General features: G+C 63.0%; 3 protein-coding genes across 6 annotated transcripts; 1 reads left to right on the top strand and 2 right to left on the bottom strand.

Annotated features, from left to right (window-relative positions):
• Nucleotides 1–298: 298 nt before the first annotated feature.
• On the bottom strand, nucleotides 299–5,744 carry Lcn12 (lipocalin 12). The gene is made up of 5 exons (XM_077797370.1): nucleotides 5,692–5,744; nucleotides 4,111–4,431; nucleotides 2,534–2,754; nucleotides 2,189–2,401; nucleotides 299–402 (listed from the first exon to the last, which is right to left on the bottom strand). Exons 1-5 carry the CDS (start codon nucleotides 5,742–5,744, stop codon nucleotides 299–301), a joined length of 912 nt encoding a protein of 303 aa, XP_077653496.1.
• A 602-nt stretch (nucleotides 5,745–6,346) lies between these two features.
• On the bottom strand, nucleotides 6,347–9,143 carry C8g (complement C8 gamma chain). The gene is made up of 7 exons (XM_026395487.2): nucleotides 8,934–9,143; nucleotides 8,645–8,781; nucleotides 8,434–8,504; nucleotides 8,253–8,360; nucleotides 7,910–8,011; nucleotides 7,801–7,839; nucleotides 6,347–7,718 (listed from the first exon to the last, which is right to left on the bottom strand). The coding sequence occupies exons 1-7, from the start codon at nucleotides 9,066–9,068 to the stop codon at nucleotides 7,687–7,689; spliced, it is 624 nt and encodes a 207-aa protein (XP_026251272.2). The 5' UTR covers nucleotides 9,069–9,143; the 3' UTR covers nucleotides 6,347–7,686.
• A 411-nt stretch (nucleotides 9,144–9,554) lies between these two features.
• Nucleotides 9,555–14,001, top strand: Fbxw5 (F-box and WD repeat domain containing 5). 4 transcript variants are annotated; one of them, XM_026395465.2, is made up of 9 exons: nucleotides 9,555–9,714; nucleotides 10,622–10,766; nucleotides 11,068–11,225; nucleotides 11,547–11,721; nucleotides 11,792–11,940; nucleotides 12,031–12,460; nucleotides 12,758–12,905; nucleotides 12,995–13,207; nucleotides 13,287–14,001. In XM_026395465.2, the coding sequence occupies exons 3-9, from the start codon at nucleotides 11,109–11,111 to the stop codon at nucleotides 13,528–13,530; spliced, it is 1,476 nt and encodes a 491-aa protein (XP_026251250.1). In that variant the 5' UTR covers nucleotides 9,555–9,714; nucleotides 10,622–10,766; nucleotides 11,068–11,108; the 3' UTR covers nucleotides 13,531–14,001. The 4 variants fall into 4 exon arrangements, with proteins under 4 accessions (XP_026251250.1, XP_026251249.1, XP_026251247.1 ...); XM_026395464.2 differs by having other exon boundaries at nucleotides 10,609–10,766; XM_026395462.2 differs by having other exon boundaries at nucleotides 10,551–10,766.
• The last annotated feature ends 429 nt before the right edge of the window (nucleotides 14,002–14,430 follow it).

Genomic DNA, 14,430 nt, shown 5'->3' with positions numbered 1-14,430 from the left:
CAGCCGTCCCTGCTGGACCACGAGCAGGCAGAAGCCCAAGGCAGGAAGGTGAGCTCTTCCTCCCAATCTCTCCACTGCGAAGGGGCCAGGTGCCGGGTAAGGAAGGTCAGCAATGGGATCTGGAGCCAGAGCCAGGAACTGAGCCCGTGCTGGACGCCGCTCTAGCCCCCTCACGGACTCGTGGACACAGTGGACATCTACTAATTCACTTAAGGAAACCCGCCATCCTCACACATGTGAGGGGCTCTTGCTTCTTTCCCGGAAAGAGGACCCGCGGGGCCACGCGCCCCCAGAACCCTCACTGGGTGTTGTTGACCCCCAACTCCAGGCCCACTGAATGTTCTGTCTCCAAAGCTAGAGTCGAGAAGCTGATCTCCAACCGCCGTGAAGAAACAGTGGAGCCTGGGAGGGGAGGCACAGGGGCCGGAGAGCAGGCCGGGTGCCCCTGCCCAGCCGGACGCCCCTGCCCAGCCGGACGCCCAGAGCCTCCATCCTTGCTGGGTGTGCTTTCTTCCTGTGGGGACGGAGCCAGGCCTGGCACACGCAGGGCAAGTCTCTGTCACGGAGTCACCTCAGCACCCGGGTTGGGTTTCAGCCTGGTGCTGGAGCCCAGGAAGCCACCATGTTCTTAGTCCTAAAGCCTGGGTGTCAAGGGAATTAAGGGGGCTTCGGTTGTCCCCTGACCCTCCCAGGGACAGGGGAAGGGCTGGAGGGTCCATCCAGGCCGTTCTCCTCAGCGCCTGGGACAAAGGAGGCCAGGTTGTGGGGCTCAGGACCTGGCTGTGCAGGGGAGCCCTGCTCTGGGGGAGCACAGTGGGCCAGCAGGAGGGGGCAGGGGGCAAGGCAGGAGAGAGTGAAGCCAGCGATCCGGGGCCTGTGTCCACTACCCGGTTGTGGGAAGCCACATGAATGACCACACCTTCCAGTCCTGATGCCTCAGATTCTGACCGACCACTGCATTCGCTCGGATAGTAAGGGTCTTCTTTGTGGGATGTGCCTCCAGGGCTGAGTTACAGCCACCTGTCCCCGGTAACCCTGCCCTTCTGGCCTTTTGTGGATAGGGCTTTCTAAAGAACAAGAGTCCCCCCATAACAGCCCCCTGCGAACACACTTGCTCCCTCCCACCAGGCTCTAGTGACTTTCCCTCGCTCTCCCTCTGGGGAGCCTGAGGCCGAGAGCGGAGAAGCCGTCCTGAAGCCTGTTCAAGTACAAGTGTGCGTCTGTGTTTTATTTGGTGTCCGTGCGAGTTCACATGAGTGACCTTAAGTTCAGGTCCTGCGCAGGTCGGGGTGGCACCTGGAAGCCGGCCCACCCATGGGGGAGAGACCCTTCCTGGGCGCCTTTAGGAAGGGCCACCCAACCACGGCCCTTCTTCGGCAGCCTTCCCAGGGTCGACTCCAGGAAGATGGCTGCAGATGTCTGACCCCGAGGCCCAGGTCCTCATTAGCAGCTGCAGTGCAGAGCCAGGACCAGGGTGGTCTCTGTCCTCACAGGCCCACACGTGTCCCAGCACTTCAGACCAGACGGACTCACGGCCTTGAACCCGAGCCTCGTGACCCAGAGCGCCAGACCAAAAGAGCACAAAACCCTCCCTCACCCCCCATCATCCCTCTACCCACACCCCTCACCCACCACCAGCCGGCCTCCCTATGGCCAGTGGGGGCCAGGCCTAGACTGCTTATCCCCACTCCACCTCCATCTCCCAGCCCCAGGCATCCGCAGGGGCCTGCTCCTGTCCTGGGGCCCTGCCTGCCCGGCTGACCAGGGCAGAGGCCTAGGGACAGCCTGGCCCTGCTGGGCCCCGTCTTGGCCGCCCAGAGCTCCGCTGGTGGAGTGCACACTTGGGGGTAGTGAGGGAGGCTGGCCTGTCCTGGGGTGGCCATCACGGCCCTGCCCTGCCATGGGTCCCTTTGTCCTTGCCCCTCACTGACCCCAAGGTCACAGCAGCCACTCTGGGGTCCTGGGCACAGTGCCTTTATTTGTGCTGACAGTGGGGGAGGGCAGGGCGGGTGAGGCAGGCCCTTCAGCAGCTTCAGCAGGCAGGGTCGGGCAGCTCATCTGGCGGGGTGAGGGACAGTGGGACAGGCCATGAGGGAGAGGAGAGGGGTGGGCCTGGGAGGGATGTGAGGGGAAACGAGCAGGTGACTGGGAGGGGGCGGAAAGGGGACCAGGGGGAGGGAGAAGGGACCAGCCTGCTCTGGGGTAGGGGCTGGGGATATCAGCCTGGGGTCTTCTGGAAGGCCCTGCCCAGCCTGCCTGCTCTCCATTTCCCACTGTCCACTGCCTGTGAACGAGTTACCGATGGCAGTTGGGAAGACGATGTTGTCCTTGGTGAGACCCTGAGCTTTGACCAGGCAGGTGAATCTGTCCAGTGTCCAGCGGGGCAGATTCCAGTGTCTGCCTGTGCTGACCAGTAGGAGAGCTCTCAGCCACTCAGATGGGTGGGTGGGAGAGCCAATTGTCCCCAAGTCACCCGGTCAGTCCCAGCCCCCACCAGGGTCACCGCAGGGCTCAGAGCGAGGAGGGGGCTCACCCAGCAGACTGATCCTGATTGTGGTCTGGCTGCCCATCCGTCTGATGGACAGCAGAAGGGCAAAGACCGTGTAGTCGCCATCGACCACCTGGACGTCTTCACTGAAAGTGCCGGTCCCCGCCCTCCCACCTGGGTCAGCCTCGGCCTTGGTGTCCACGGTGAAGTGCCCAGGCTGGGCTGCTGGGATCAGCACGTAAGACCAAGTGTTGCAGCGCTTGCCCCTGCGGGCGGGCAGGCAGGGCAGAGAAGGCTGGGAGGCCGGCCAGGCCCAGCCCAGATGCCCCCAGGGAGACACAGAAGGCTGGAAACTGTCCCACAGCTGGAAACTGTCTCAGCCCTGGACCCCTCAGTCCCCCCTCTGCAGCCCACCCGTCCACATGCAGGCGGCTACCCGTCAGCTTGGCACGGAGCCCCCGTCCACAGGATGTGCAGTGGGAGAATGGCCTTTTCTGGGTCAGCCCTGCTCTGGGGCAGCGTGGCTGGACTCCAGCCTGCAAGCCCTGGGCCAGATGGTGTGGGGGTGAGGGGTCTGGAGGGCCAAGGGCAAGCTGTCCCTGGCTGAGGCCAGCAACCCCATGTGCCACTCTCTTGGGCCTCAGGAAAGCGCCCAGAGCCGCAGGGCTTCTCAGGGAGTTTGCTGATTCAGAGAGCCCCAGGGGCAGTCGACCTGCAGTGACACAGAGGCGAGAATGGACCCCTCGCTCCCCCAATCAGGCCTGACCCGACCCAGGCCAGTGAGATCTCCAGGAACCTGAGGCCTAGGAGGGGTTCTGAGTGCAGCCACACCCACGCAGGTGACTTCCAGCCTCAGGGCTCTGTGCCCACCTGCCACAGGCTGGGCCAGTGTGACGTGAGGCTGGGGGAGGATCTGGGGACACACACCCAGGTGCTGCCTGCCACCAGCCTGGGGTCCCTAGTCTGTGTGGCAGCGTCCCCTGGCTTCAGTCCAAGTCCCCAGAGGCTGGAATGCCTCTGCCTCCCTCCCCCTGGTCTGTGTGGCAATGTCCCCTGGCTTCATGATCAGATACTAGGTGGACTCTAAGAGTCCTAACCAGAGCAGTCACCTGGCCCTCTTCCCCCGCAGCAAGCCATCCAGGTGCTCAATGAGGCGGCCAGGCTGCGGGGGGGGGTAGCAGAGTTAGCATGCTGTCCCTGGCATCCCCAAAGGGCGCCCCTCCCCCCGAGGTTCCCATAGGCTGTCCCCCCAGGCCAGATGCTTCTCCAGCCAGGTGGTGGGCTCTTCATCCAGATGGGCCAACGAGAGCACCTGCGGCCCTGGGTGTAGCAGCTGGGGGACACTTACTCCAGCAGGGCCACTTGAAGGCTGTCCCTGGCAGACCATCTGGGGCTGCCCACTTCTCTCCTAACACTGTGAGATGACAACCGGATTGGACAGAGGTTGGGCTGAGGCAAGCAGAACTGACCCCGGGTCTATCAGCCTTGAGCTCACCGAGCAGCCTGTGCACTGGACAGAGGCCTCAGGACGTGACGCTGCAGCCCACAGTGTGACGGAGGCCATGGTGGCTCCTGGGAGAGGACCCAGATCCTCGGTTTCTCAGACAAGAGAGCCCACTCACCGGGTCATGGTGTTGGAGACCTCAAAGTGGCCCTTTTGGTTGAGCCCAAATGTCGTGGAGAAGGTATTCAGCAAAGCCCGGTCTTCTCTCCTGTAGGTGTTACTTGCCAGACCAAGGACAAACCACTGCCCCTGGAACTGCAGGACGGGTGACAGGAGGGCCAGCAGTCCGTACCCCACCTCACCATACCCTGGACAGCCCTGAACCAGGATCCCTGCCAGACAGCCGCCCCAGGGCAGGGCCTGCACCGCGACTCTGGTAGCAGTCACAGCCTGTCCTACGTCTGGCAGGGACTGGGTGGCCTGGCCAATTGCCAGTGGCCTTCCAGAGCCTCAGTTTCCCCACATGTGCAGAGTCTACGACCTGTGGGAGCCACAGGAGGGAATGTCAGTGTCCTGCTCTGTTGGAGGCCAGGGGAGCCTGAGAGAAGGGCCTGCCTGCCTGGACTCCGGGGTAGTGCCCGCCACCCTCCTCCCTGAACCTGAACTTGGGCCCCAGCCCACTGCCCCGCCAACCCTGTACCTGTTTACTTTGGAAGTTTGCCAACTGTGGTGGGGTGGCTGGGTCCTGGCCCTGCAGGACTGTTGGCAGGGTGAGTGACAGCAACAAGACACACCCAGGGCCCATCCTGATAGCCACTGGCCCGAGAGGGACCTCTTTAGGGCTCACCTGGCGGGTGCCCCTCCCAAGGGGGTGTGGAGGGAGAGATATGGAGGGAAGTCTTGGGGAGGCAGGGCAGGCAGGACGGTCCCTCCTCAGACCTCCCCCGCCGTGGTTCCCTGAGTCCCAGGCCAGGAGGGACTGGGAAGGCCTCTTGGGCCTGGCCTGGACCTGGTTTTTGGATCCCTCTGTGCCTGCGCCCCCTTTCAAGTGTCCCACAAAGGTGGGGGCCCTGCCCAGCCCTGCCCTGACGACCCTTCCCAACACAGAACATCCTGTCCCAGGCAGAGAGCATGACTGGAGCAGTCCTGACAGGATATCTGCCCCACAGAGCTGTCCCCAGCCCCCAGGCCTCCACATGACCCCTGACCTGAGTGAGTGTGGGAGGCACACCAGCTGGCCCTGCGGCCAGGAGGGCATGGGCGGAGCCAGCCAGAGGGGGCGGGGAGGCGGCCTGGGCGCACCAGGGCTCCCAGGTGAGAGCGGCAGAGACTTCCAAAGGGACCTCCACCCAAGCTGAGGGCAGGGGCTGTCCCCCTAATGGAAGCAGGGACCCTGCCAGGGTCCTGCCCAAAAAAGGTCTAGCGAGGAGGACCCAGACAGACATGGGCTTCCAGCTGCCCTGGCCCTTTGGAAGTCAGGCCTGAGAAGTCAGTGCCCCTCTATGGACACTCCTCCTCCCACCCACTGTCAGCTGAGGAGGTCAGGAGGCTGTGGCCAGGCCCCTGCCTGACAGGGCACCTCCTCTGCGAGCTCCCTGTCCTGGCCATCTCCTCCTCTCTCCTGCCAGGGTCCCTGGCCATCTCCTCTCTCTCCCAGCCCTGCTCATGGGGGACTTGGGCCCATCCCAGGAAGTCCCTGGCCTGGCAACCTGTGCTGGGCAGGAACCCCACCACAAGGCTGAGGGCCTCAGGGCCAGACCTGCCCTCGCCTGGCAATGGGGCAGCCTGCTGTGCTGACTGACTGGTCCCCATGACTCCTGGCCTGAGTCACCCAGGAAGAGAATGGTGTGAACCGAGCACAAGACTCCTCTGTACCCTGAGGTTCCAGAAGCATCTTTCTACTCACATCTCCTGGGGCCTTCGGGAGCCTGATCAGCAGCCCCTGGGCCCACTCTCACCCTGGCCAGACACTGCCCCTTCCCAGCTGTCTTAGTCACAGGGCACTCTGGGGAGATGTGGGGAGCAGCAGTCAACAGCATGTCCCAAGTACAGGGACAGCTGGTCCCTCGATACACACACCCAAGCAGGGCCCTGTGGTGGACAGGGCACTGGGGACCCCGAGACAGCCCATCACCCAGACAGGACCCAGGGCAGCCCTTGCCCCGTTCCCAAGGCCCTCCCGCTCCCCCTCCCCGACACAGGTCTCAGAAAAGGTGACCAGGGAAGCATTAGTTTCCACAGATTCTTAAAACAATTATTCTCTTAAGATGTTGCAAACCACCTATCAGAATTCAAAGGCAAAATACAAACTATAAGAGCTCTAAATAAAAATGATGCACAAGGAGCTATCGTTGTTTAACAGAACGTTTGTTCATTTTATGAAATCATGAATTTATGAAAACGAAACGCGCGTCAATTCTAATGTGCTGCATCTTCTTTTCCCAGGTCAGACCCACACTGCGGTGCAGACCCCCAGGGCAGAGTCGTAGGGTCAGGCCACTCGGTCTTTTGGAAGGGTCTCTGGCGCCCCCCTCAGAACAGAGAGAAGAGCACGCAGAGTCTGGCGACAACGCGATGGGGGACAAGGCTCTCTGTGGCTGAGAGACCTTAGGGTCTCTCGGGGTCCTATGTGATGTGGTTGCTCTTGGGGTCCCTATTTTGGGGTCTCTGGGACATGGAGCTGGAGGGCAGTCTCCTGGGTGGGGTCTGTCCCTCGGTCCCTGCCTCCCCTCTCCCTCCCGCCCTACTTCGCTGCTTTCCTGAGTCCAGCTGCACAGGGACCCTGGGGGGAATGGCAGGGGGACCGCCCACAGGACACAGAGCCCATTGGGCAGCTGCTGGCTCTTCCTGGTAGCCACCCACCCCAACCTGAGTCCCTCTGCTCTCTCTGAGAGTAGCTGGGCCAGCAGAAAAGGTCCAAACACCAGACAGCCATTCCTCTGTGGCCCAAAGCTCACTGGGCACCCTGGGTCTTCCCACAGCCCGAGGAAGGAGGTTGTCGGAAGGGAGGGCATAGAGAGCAGGGGCCCAGCGCAAGGTCCTGCCCCACCCCCGCCTCCCTGTCTGTGACCTTGGGGGACTCTGGGTTTGCCAGGGGGTCCTCCCGCTGTCCAGAGTCCCCATGCTCACCTTATCTGGCCCAAGCAACAGCTGGCTTTCTCCCCAGAGACTCCCATCTCTCTCACCTGGGTGCCCTCCCCCAGTGTCAGGGCACCCAGGTGGCCAGTCCTGCTCTCGGAAGCCCCTGGCTCACAGTGTGCAGGACGGTGAGGCCTCAGCCCAGCCAGGCACCGTGTCCAGGGATGGTGAAGTGACCTTGCTGCCCATCTCTGATATGCCATCCTACCTCAGGCTACAGGGCCCCTGGGCCTCTGGCTCTTCAGCTTCCAGTAGGGGGTCCTGACAGGAGCCCCTCCTTAGGGAAGTCCACCCTGGGCAGGGCCCTGGGGCCCAACAGGCTGTTGGAGAGGGCGGCCCAGAGGCCAGCACAGGGCAGGGGAAGACAGGGGTTCTGGGAAGCTCCCCAGCCCCACCTTGCTGGGGAGGGGGTTCTCAAACGATGGGGGAACAAGCCTCCTTCTCCTCTGGTGCGAGTGGGGACTGAAGGGAGCCAGGGGTCCACTGTGATGTTTAATGAGCTCCCAAGGGGAGGTGGCTTCTGAGAGCAGACAGGGGAGACTCCTCCAGAACCACAGGGCCCTGACCTTGACCAGCGCTGCTCTGGTGCTCACCGAGGAGGGCAGCAGGTGACCCATCACGGCTCCCGCAGGCCTCGCCCCCTCACTTCTGCAGCAGACAGGAGACTCAGCAAGGGGCAGGAAGGAACCTGCACTGTGGCCACTGGCCAGCTGCCCTGCTGCCCACTCACCATCCAGGATGTGGAACTGGTCAGCAGCCTTGCAGAAACCTGGGGGCCCAGGCAGTGGTTAGGGAGGGCAGGATGTTGGCCAGGAGGGGGACCTGCTGGGGACACTCACCATACTTGGGGAAGTATAAGATCTGGTCTTCAGTCAGGTTGGCACTTTTGACCTGCTGCTCGAACACACTCAGGACAGAGTCACTCACAGGCAGCGATCGGGCTGTGGGATAGACAGGGCCACTGATGCAGGAGGGTATGGGGTGCTCCGGGAACAGAGTCTGTGTGTCCAGGACCTAGCTGTCTGTGCCCACTCCCACCCTAACCCCACACCAGGCCCATCCAGCAGCTCCTCCCTGGGCACCAGCACAGAAGGTCAGGATGGGGGGGAAAGGGGAGGGTCTGTGATGGCCCCTTGCATGTGCAGAGCCTGGGATCCCAAGTGGACACAGGCCATCACACACCGTATAGCTTCACAGACAGCTGCCTCGCCCACTCCAGGTACAGGATGGCGAAGCCCTGGTAATCAGTCGCAGCAACCACCATGTGCACAGGGGCCCGGGCTCCTTGAGCTGAGGCAGAGCCACAGCAGGTATCAGTCCCTACCCAGCTCTTCAGCCCTACCCCCTCACCTGCTGCCCTCACCTTGGAGCAGGAAGCGGCCAGGGACCTCTGTGTCTCTGTAGAGCTGTCGCACCTGCCAGCAGATCCCATCCCTGGGGGTGGGGGGAGTGGGAGGAGGCGCCAGGCACCAGGGACCCAACCCAGGTGGGACCATGTGGGATATCAGTACAGGTGACTGCAGGGCTGGGGCCAGGGGGCTAGGGCAAGGGTGGTGGACCATGCCAGGACTCACAGCTTGCGGGAGGTGTTGATGACCATGGCTGCACCCTGGGGAGTCACGTGCAATGTGGTGGCCTCAGCCTGGTGACCCTGCTCCTGTAGGAAGCGGCAGGCAGAGCCCACACCCACAAGGAGCCATGTCCCTGAAAACTGGGGTTAGGCACCAGAGGGACTCCAGGACACTGAGGGGAGAGGGTGGTCTGGACCCACCCTTGTAAAGCTGGGCAAGCTCCTGCCCCCCATCTACCTCTATTACCTGCCCCCACCTCCCTCCTTCCTCCCCCTGTCCCCCAGCTTCTCACCTGCTGAGCATTGAATCTGGCCTTGGGCTGGATGCTGCTGATGAGGGTTGGGGGCCGAGGGGGTCGAACCCTCTGGGCCAGTGAGTTGGCCACCAGCAGCAGAGTCAAGAGCAGTGGGGTCTCAAGGGGCAGCATGGTGATAGTGGCAGCGATGAGGAGGCCAAGGGCAGCAATGTCCCAGGTCAGAGTCCACTGTCCAGCCCCACAGGAAGCCCAGCCCAGGAAGTCCATGGCTGTCCCCTACCTCCCCAACCCCCCACCCTGGGCAGTGGTCCTCCCAGCCTCCTCAGGAGCCTGGTCTCAACAGGAATCAGGCCCCAGGTCCTCGATACACGGCCCCGGTTGGCCTTAGACTCCTTGCCCATCTATTTCTACAACCTTGATTTCCACCGGGTCAGTGCGCAGCACCTTGCACATCTATCACCTTTAAACTACCAAACTCCGGTTTCATCCTCACAGTCAACAACTCTGGGCTCCTGGAGCTCAAGGCCAAGGCAGTAGGCCCAGGGCAGTCTCGAACCCGCGGACCTAGAGCCCCGCCCCCGGGTGCATCGCCGCCGCCGCTCCCCCAGGGGCGCTGTTCCGGAAGAGCACGGGAGCGCGCAGGCGCACAGACGCGCAGGCGCGCGAGAGGCCGACGCGGGCTGCTGGGCGGTCGGCCCTCCGCGGCCATCGATGCCTCGGGGCTCGGAGCGTCGGGCCTGGCGGCCTCTTCCGTAGAGACGCGGGGGCGGCGGCGACGGAAGCGGCTCCGCGCAGCGCAGCGGGCGGAGGCGCCGCGGTGAGTCCCGCCTCGGCTCTGCCGCACTCGCCGGCGCCCCTGGCCTTGTCCACGCCTGGCCTGGTCTTGTCCCCCGGTACCAGCCTTGTCCCCAGCGGAGTACCCCGCCTGCGCCGGCCGGGCGAATGAATGTGCTGCCGGCTGCCTGTGCCCTGTCCCGCCCCGCGGCCCTGCCCGGACCCCGTCGCCTGCCCCTTCACACCCTGACCCCCTGCCCGCACGTCCCCCACCTGGCCAGCCCCTTAGGGCAGAGGCCAAGGGCCTGCCGGGCCCCTTCTGAGAAGGAAGTCTGTCTTGAGCTGACAGTCGTACGCCTTGGGGCAGCAAGGTCAGCTCAGGGGGTCACTGGCCCTTGACGGCTTAAACTCGGACCGACCAGTACAGGCAGCCCAGACCTGCTTACCTGCCCTGGCACCCAGCTGTTTCCCTGGCCCCGGGTTGGCGGGGGCGGTCAAAGGGCCCCATCTGCAGGATGTGACCTGGGCCAAGGCCTTTTAGAGTAGACAGATCTGGGTTCCAGCGGCCCACCTGCGCTCCACCTCAGGCTGCCCCAGGCCCAGCCGTGCTGAGGTGCCTGTGCCTGCTCCAGTGCTCTAGCAAGCCCTAGGAGCTAGCTGCAGCGGTTGGGGAGAAATGACTGTGCAGGCTTGTCATGGAGCTGCAGTGGTCAGTGCAGCAGTACCCTCCACAAACACCCAGTCCAGTGGAATTCCCAGCGTGGCACTTGGTGGGGCTCGAGGAACAGTGGGGCTGCCACAGCTTGAGCTCCAGGTCTGCACCTCTCCTAGAGGTTGGGGTAGAGGTTTGGGTTCAGGGCAGCCTCTGGTGGATTTCAGGGCTGCCTGGGCAGAATGTCACGATGGACGAGGGGGGCACGCCCCTGCTCCCTGACAGCCTCGTCTACCAGATCTTCCTGAGCCTGGGCCCTGCGGACGTGCTGGCTGCTGGGCTGGTGTGCCGACAGTGGCAGGCTGTGTCCCGGGATGAGTTCCTATGGAGGGAACAGTTCTACCGTTACTACCAGGTGGCCCGCGATGTACCCCGACACCCAGGTCAGTACCTGCACACACCCCAAAGCCCATTCAGCAGCCATGTGGGAGGCCAGGGCTCTCCCTGCCATGTTCTGAACCATGCTGGGGAGCTCCTGCTGCCTACCTGCTGGGGCCATGGACCATTCAGGCAGGAAGGGCTTCAGAGCAGAAGATGCACTCCCAGCTGAGTCCTGATTCCAGACTGGCTGGCTCCATAAGCACCAGGGCCCTCACTCCTGGTGGCCCCACTCTTCAGGGTAGTCTTGGCTGTGAGGAGGAAGGGTTGGGACCAACACTGACAGTGACGCTGTCCTGCCCACAGCGGCCACGTCCTGGTATGAGGAGTTCCGTCGGCTCTACGACATGGTACCCTGCGTGGAGGTGCAGACTCTGAAGGAGCACACTGACCAGGTCCTGCACCTCAGCTTTTCCCACTCTGGGTACCAGTTTGCCTCCTGCTCCAAGGACTGCACTGTGAAGGTGAGGATGCCCCACCCAGGCAGGTGGGTTGGGTGGGAAACGGCCAGTCTCTGCATCCAGCAGAGAGGGTCAGCTAGGAAGAAGCACTTGCGCTGGGACCTGGAGCCCCAGCCTAGATCACAGGACCCAGTGCTAGGACATCCCTGACTACTGGAGAGGACGGGAAGGCAGGATTCCCAGGTCCCCTGGGGTAGGGGGGATGAGGTACTTGAAGGAGTCCCCGCGCCACAGCATCTCTAGGCAGCCTCAGTGGAGAAGGGTCCAGGACTTCCTATACAGCCACCAGCCCTGGCCAGTCACCCACTGGCTCCTCTCCCGTAGATCTGGAACAACGACCTGACCATCTCGCTGCTGCACAGCGCAGACATGCGGCCCTACAACTGGAGCTACACCCAGTTCTCCCAGTTCAACCAGGATGACTCCCTGCTGCTGGCCTCAGGCGTGTTCCTGGGGCCACACAACTCCTCCTCAGGCGAGATCGCAGTCATCAGCTTAGGTGAGCAGGAGCCTGGGTGGGTCTTCCACTGCCCGCAGTCGGCAGCCTGCTCAGCTCCGCCTCCCTGCAGACTCCTTCGCCCTGCTGTCCCGCGTGCGCAACAAGCCTTATGATGTGTTCGGCTGCTGGCTCACAGAAACGAGCCTCATCTCCGGGAACCTGCACCGCATTGGAGACATAACATCCTGCTCAGTGCTGTGGCTCAACAACGCCTTCCAGGTGCGGGTGGGGCCGGGCAGGTGGACCAGGCCTGAGGAAGCTGGAGCTCCCCAGGCATGGCCCTGCACCTACCCACCTGTCCCTGCCCAGGACGTGGAGTCAGAGAACGTCAATGTGGTAAAGCGGCTCTTCAAGATCCAGAACCTCAATGCCAGCACCATTCGCACAGTGATGGTGGCCGACTGCAGCCGCTTTGACAACCCTGACCTCCTGCTGGACGCCAGCGACCAGGCTACACCCCTCTGCCAAGTCTTTGACCTGGGTGGTGACAGCGAAGATGAGGCTGCCAGCCCCCCTTTGCGCAACCCCCGACCGGGCCGCGCCAAGGAGGGCTTGCGGCGTGTGCTGGATGGTGTGCTGGATGGGGGCACGCAACTATCGGAGCGTGCGCTGGAAACCAGGGTGGCCGAGCTGCTGGCCCAGGGTCACACTAAGCCCCCAGAGCGCAGTGCCGCTGATGCCAGGAACAAATACCTCATTTTCACCACCGGCTGCCTCACCTACTCGCCACACCAGATCGGTAACAGCAGCACAGGGCCTGCAACACCCCAGGTCCTGCCTAGGCCTGCCTGGGCCTTCCTCGGTGCAGAGCCCTTAGGGCAGGACAGCCCATAGGTCACTTTTGCTCCTGAGGGAATGGGGCTGAGATGTGGAAGTGCAGGTAGTGCTGGTCAACCAGTGACTGGGTGCGTCTGACTCAGACCTGGGCCCCAGTATAGGCACAGCCCATGGTCCCCTCGGGTGCTATCGGGTGGGGGTGTCCTGGAGGTGACCTCCCTACAGCTCTAGTCAGGGCCCTGGCCCGGCCTCTCCACAGGCATCAAGCAGATCCTGCCACACCAGATGACGACTGCCGGGCCTGTGCTGGGCGAGGGCCGGGGCTCTGATGCCTTTTTTGATGCACTGGACCATGTCATTGATGTGCATGGGCACATCATTGGCATGGGCCTATCCCCTGACAACAGGTGGGCCTCTGACACATCCTGGGTGGGGGTGCCTGCAGGTGACCCATACGTAGCAGCCCACCTGTACCTAGCGCATGCCCCTCGCTCAGGTATCTGTACGTGAACAGCCGCGCCTGGCCCCCAGGCTCTGTGGTGGCTGACCCCATGCAGCCACCACCCATTGCAGAGGAGATCGACCTACTGGTGTTTGACCTCAAGACCATGCGGGAGGTGAAGCGGGCCCTTCGAGCTCACCGCGCCTACACACCCAATGATGAGTGCTTCTTCATCTTCCTGGATGTCAGCAGGGACTTCGTGGCCAGGTGTGCTTGGGTGGGCCTCAGGGCTCAGGGTGGGACATAGCAGGAGGGTGGCAGGCTCATCCCAGGTACTGTCCTACAGTGGGGCTGAGGATCGGCATGGCTACATCTGGGACCGCCACTACAACATCTGCCTGGCCAAGCTGCGGCACGAGGACGTGGTCAACTCGGTGGCCTTCAGCCCCCAGGAGCAGGAGCTTTTGCTGACAGCCAGTGATGATGCCACCATCAAAGCCTGGCGCTCACCACGCACAGTGCGTGTCCTCCAGGCCTCACGCCCACGCCTGCGCCCCTTCTTCTCCTGGTTTGCCAGCCACAGGCGCTGAGGACTCCAGTGTTGGGACCCACAGGGACAAAGCCTGTGGCTATTCCCTGAGTGGGGCGGAGAAGTTCACAGCAGCCATGCCTTAGAAAGGGGACAGCCCAGCCCCACACGCTCGCTCACGCAACCTGCTCACAGCCATCAGGCTCAGCACTAGGGTGGCCGCTGTGGGCGGTACCATAGACCCCATATCAGCCTCTTGGCCAGCTTGGGTGCACAGGATACTAGACGCCCTGCTCCTTGCCCACCCCTATCCCTGGGCTGGAAGTTCACGCAGTCCTGAGCTGGCCTTGGCCTGAGCCCTTGGGACAGCCAGGGCAATCTGCACCTGGGGGCTGTGGGTGACTGCCCATTGGTGGCAGAGGGCACCTGGTTTGTGCACTGAGGCGCTTGGGAGGGGCCAGTCTGCTGGGCCTGTTGTGCTGCACGTGCACGCCACCTCTTCAGGGTCTTGAATAAAGAGCTGGCCACAGCACGTGGTTGTCCAGTCTCTATCCGCAGGGAGGGGAACCCGGGCACTGCTGGCCCCGCTGCCTGGTGGTGACTACCTTAGGATTCCTCCCAACAAGTGACGGGAGGCTGAAGCAGAAGTGCTGATGCAGGCATAGGTCCCTCAGACCTTTGAGGTGCCTGTGTGCTCTGCTGCGCCCTGTGCTTATGGCCCGGGGGGGACTGTGGGACACAGCCCAGGCCAGTGCTGAGCAGGTGTCCCCAGGGAGTTCCTTGACTGGTGGGGAAGCACGCAGCTGCCTGGAGCTCTGGGGCTGAGGGAAGGGGCAAGGTTCAGCAGGGTCAGCCTATACTGTGACCCCCCAAGAAGCAGCTATGCTGGGAACTTGTGCTGAGCTGCCCTCAGTCCCACCAAGGAGCAGAGAAAGGCAATGTGCAGGGAGAGGTGCCTAGG

This window comes from Urocitellus parryii, chromosome 4 (assembly GCF_045843805.1).
Source record: "Urocitellus parryii isolate mUroPar1 chromosome 4, mUroPar1.hap1, whole genome shotgun sequence".
Classification (NCBI taxonomy): Eukaryota; Metazoa; Chordata; class Mammalia; order Rodentia; family Sciuridae; genus Urocitellus; species Urocitellus parryii.
Note: the sequence above shows the minus strand (reverse complement) of the source record. Positions and strands in the feature narration are given on the sequence as shown.

Excerpts from the sequence above, each read along its gene's own strand:
- Lcn12 (XM_077797370.1), bottom strand. The coding sequence starts at position 5,744 with ATGGGGACCAGTCAGTCAGCACAGCAGGCTGCCCCATTGCCAGGCGAG. Across the intron at positions 4,432-5,691 it reads CCATTGCCAGGCGAGGGCAG|GCCACTGGCAATTGGCCAGG; the intron begins GTCTGGCCCTGA and ends AGGCTCTGGAAG. Across the intron at positions 2,402-2,533 it reads AATCAGGATCAGTCTGCTGG|GCAGACACTGGAATCTGCCC; the intron begins GTGAGCCCCCTC and ends TGGTCAGCACAG.
- C8g (XM_026395487.2), bottom strand. The coding sequence starts at position 9,068 with ATGCTGCCCCTTGAGACCCCACTGCTCTTGACTCTGCTGCTGGTGGCC. Across the intron at positions 8,782-8,933 it reads CCAGATTCAATGCTCAGCAG|TTTTCAGGGACATGGCTCCT; the intron begins GTGAGAAGCTGG and ends GCCTAACCCCAG. Across the intron at positions 7,840-7,909 it reads CTTATACTTCCCCAAGTATG|GTTTCTGCAAGGCTGCTGAC; the intron begins GTGAGTGTCCCC and ends CTGGGCCCCCAG.
- Fbxw5 (XM_026395462.2), top strand. The coding sequence starts at position 10,574 with ATGGACGAGGGGGGCACGCCCCTGCTCCCTGACAGCCTCGTCTACCAG. Across the intron at positions 10,767-11,067 it reads CGATGTACCCCGACACCCAG|CGGCCACGTCCTGGTATGAG; the intron begins GTCAGTACCTGC and ends TCCTGCCCACAG. Across the intron at positions 13,208-13,286 it reads AGCAGGGACTTCGTGGCCAG|TGGGGCTGAGGATCGGCATG; the intron begins GTGTGCTTGGGT and ends ACTGTCCTACAG.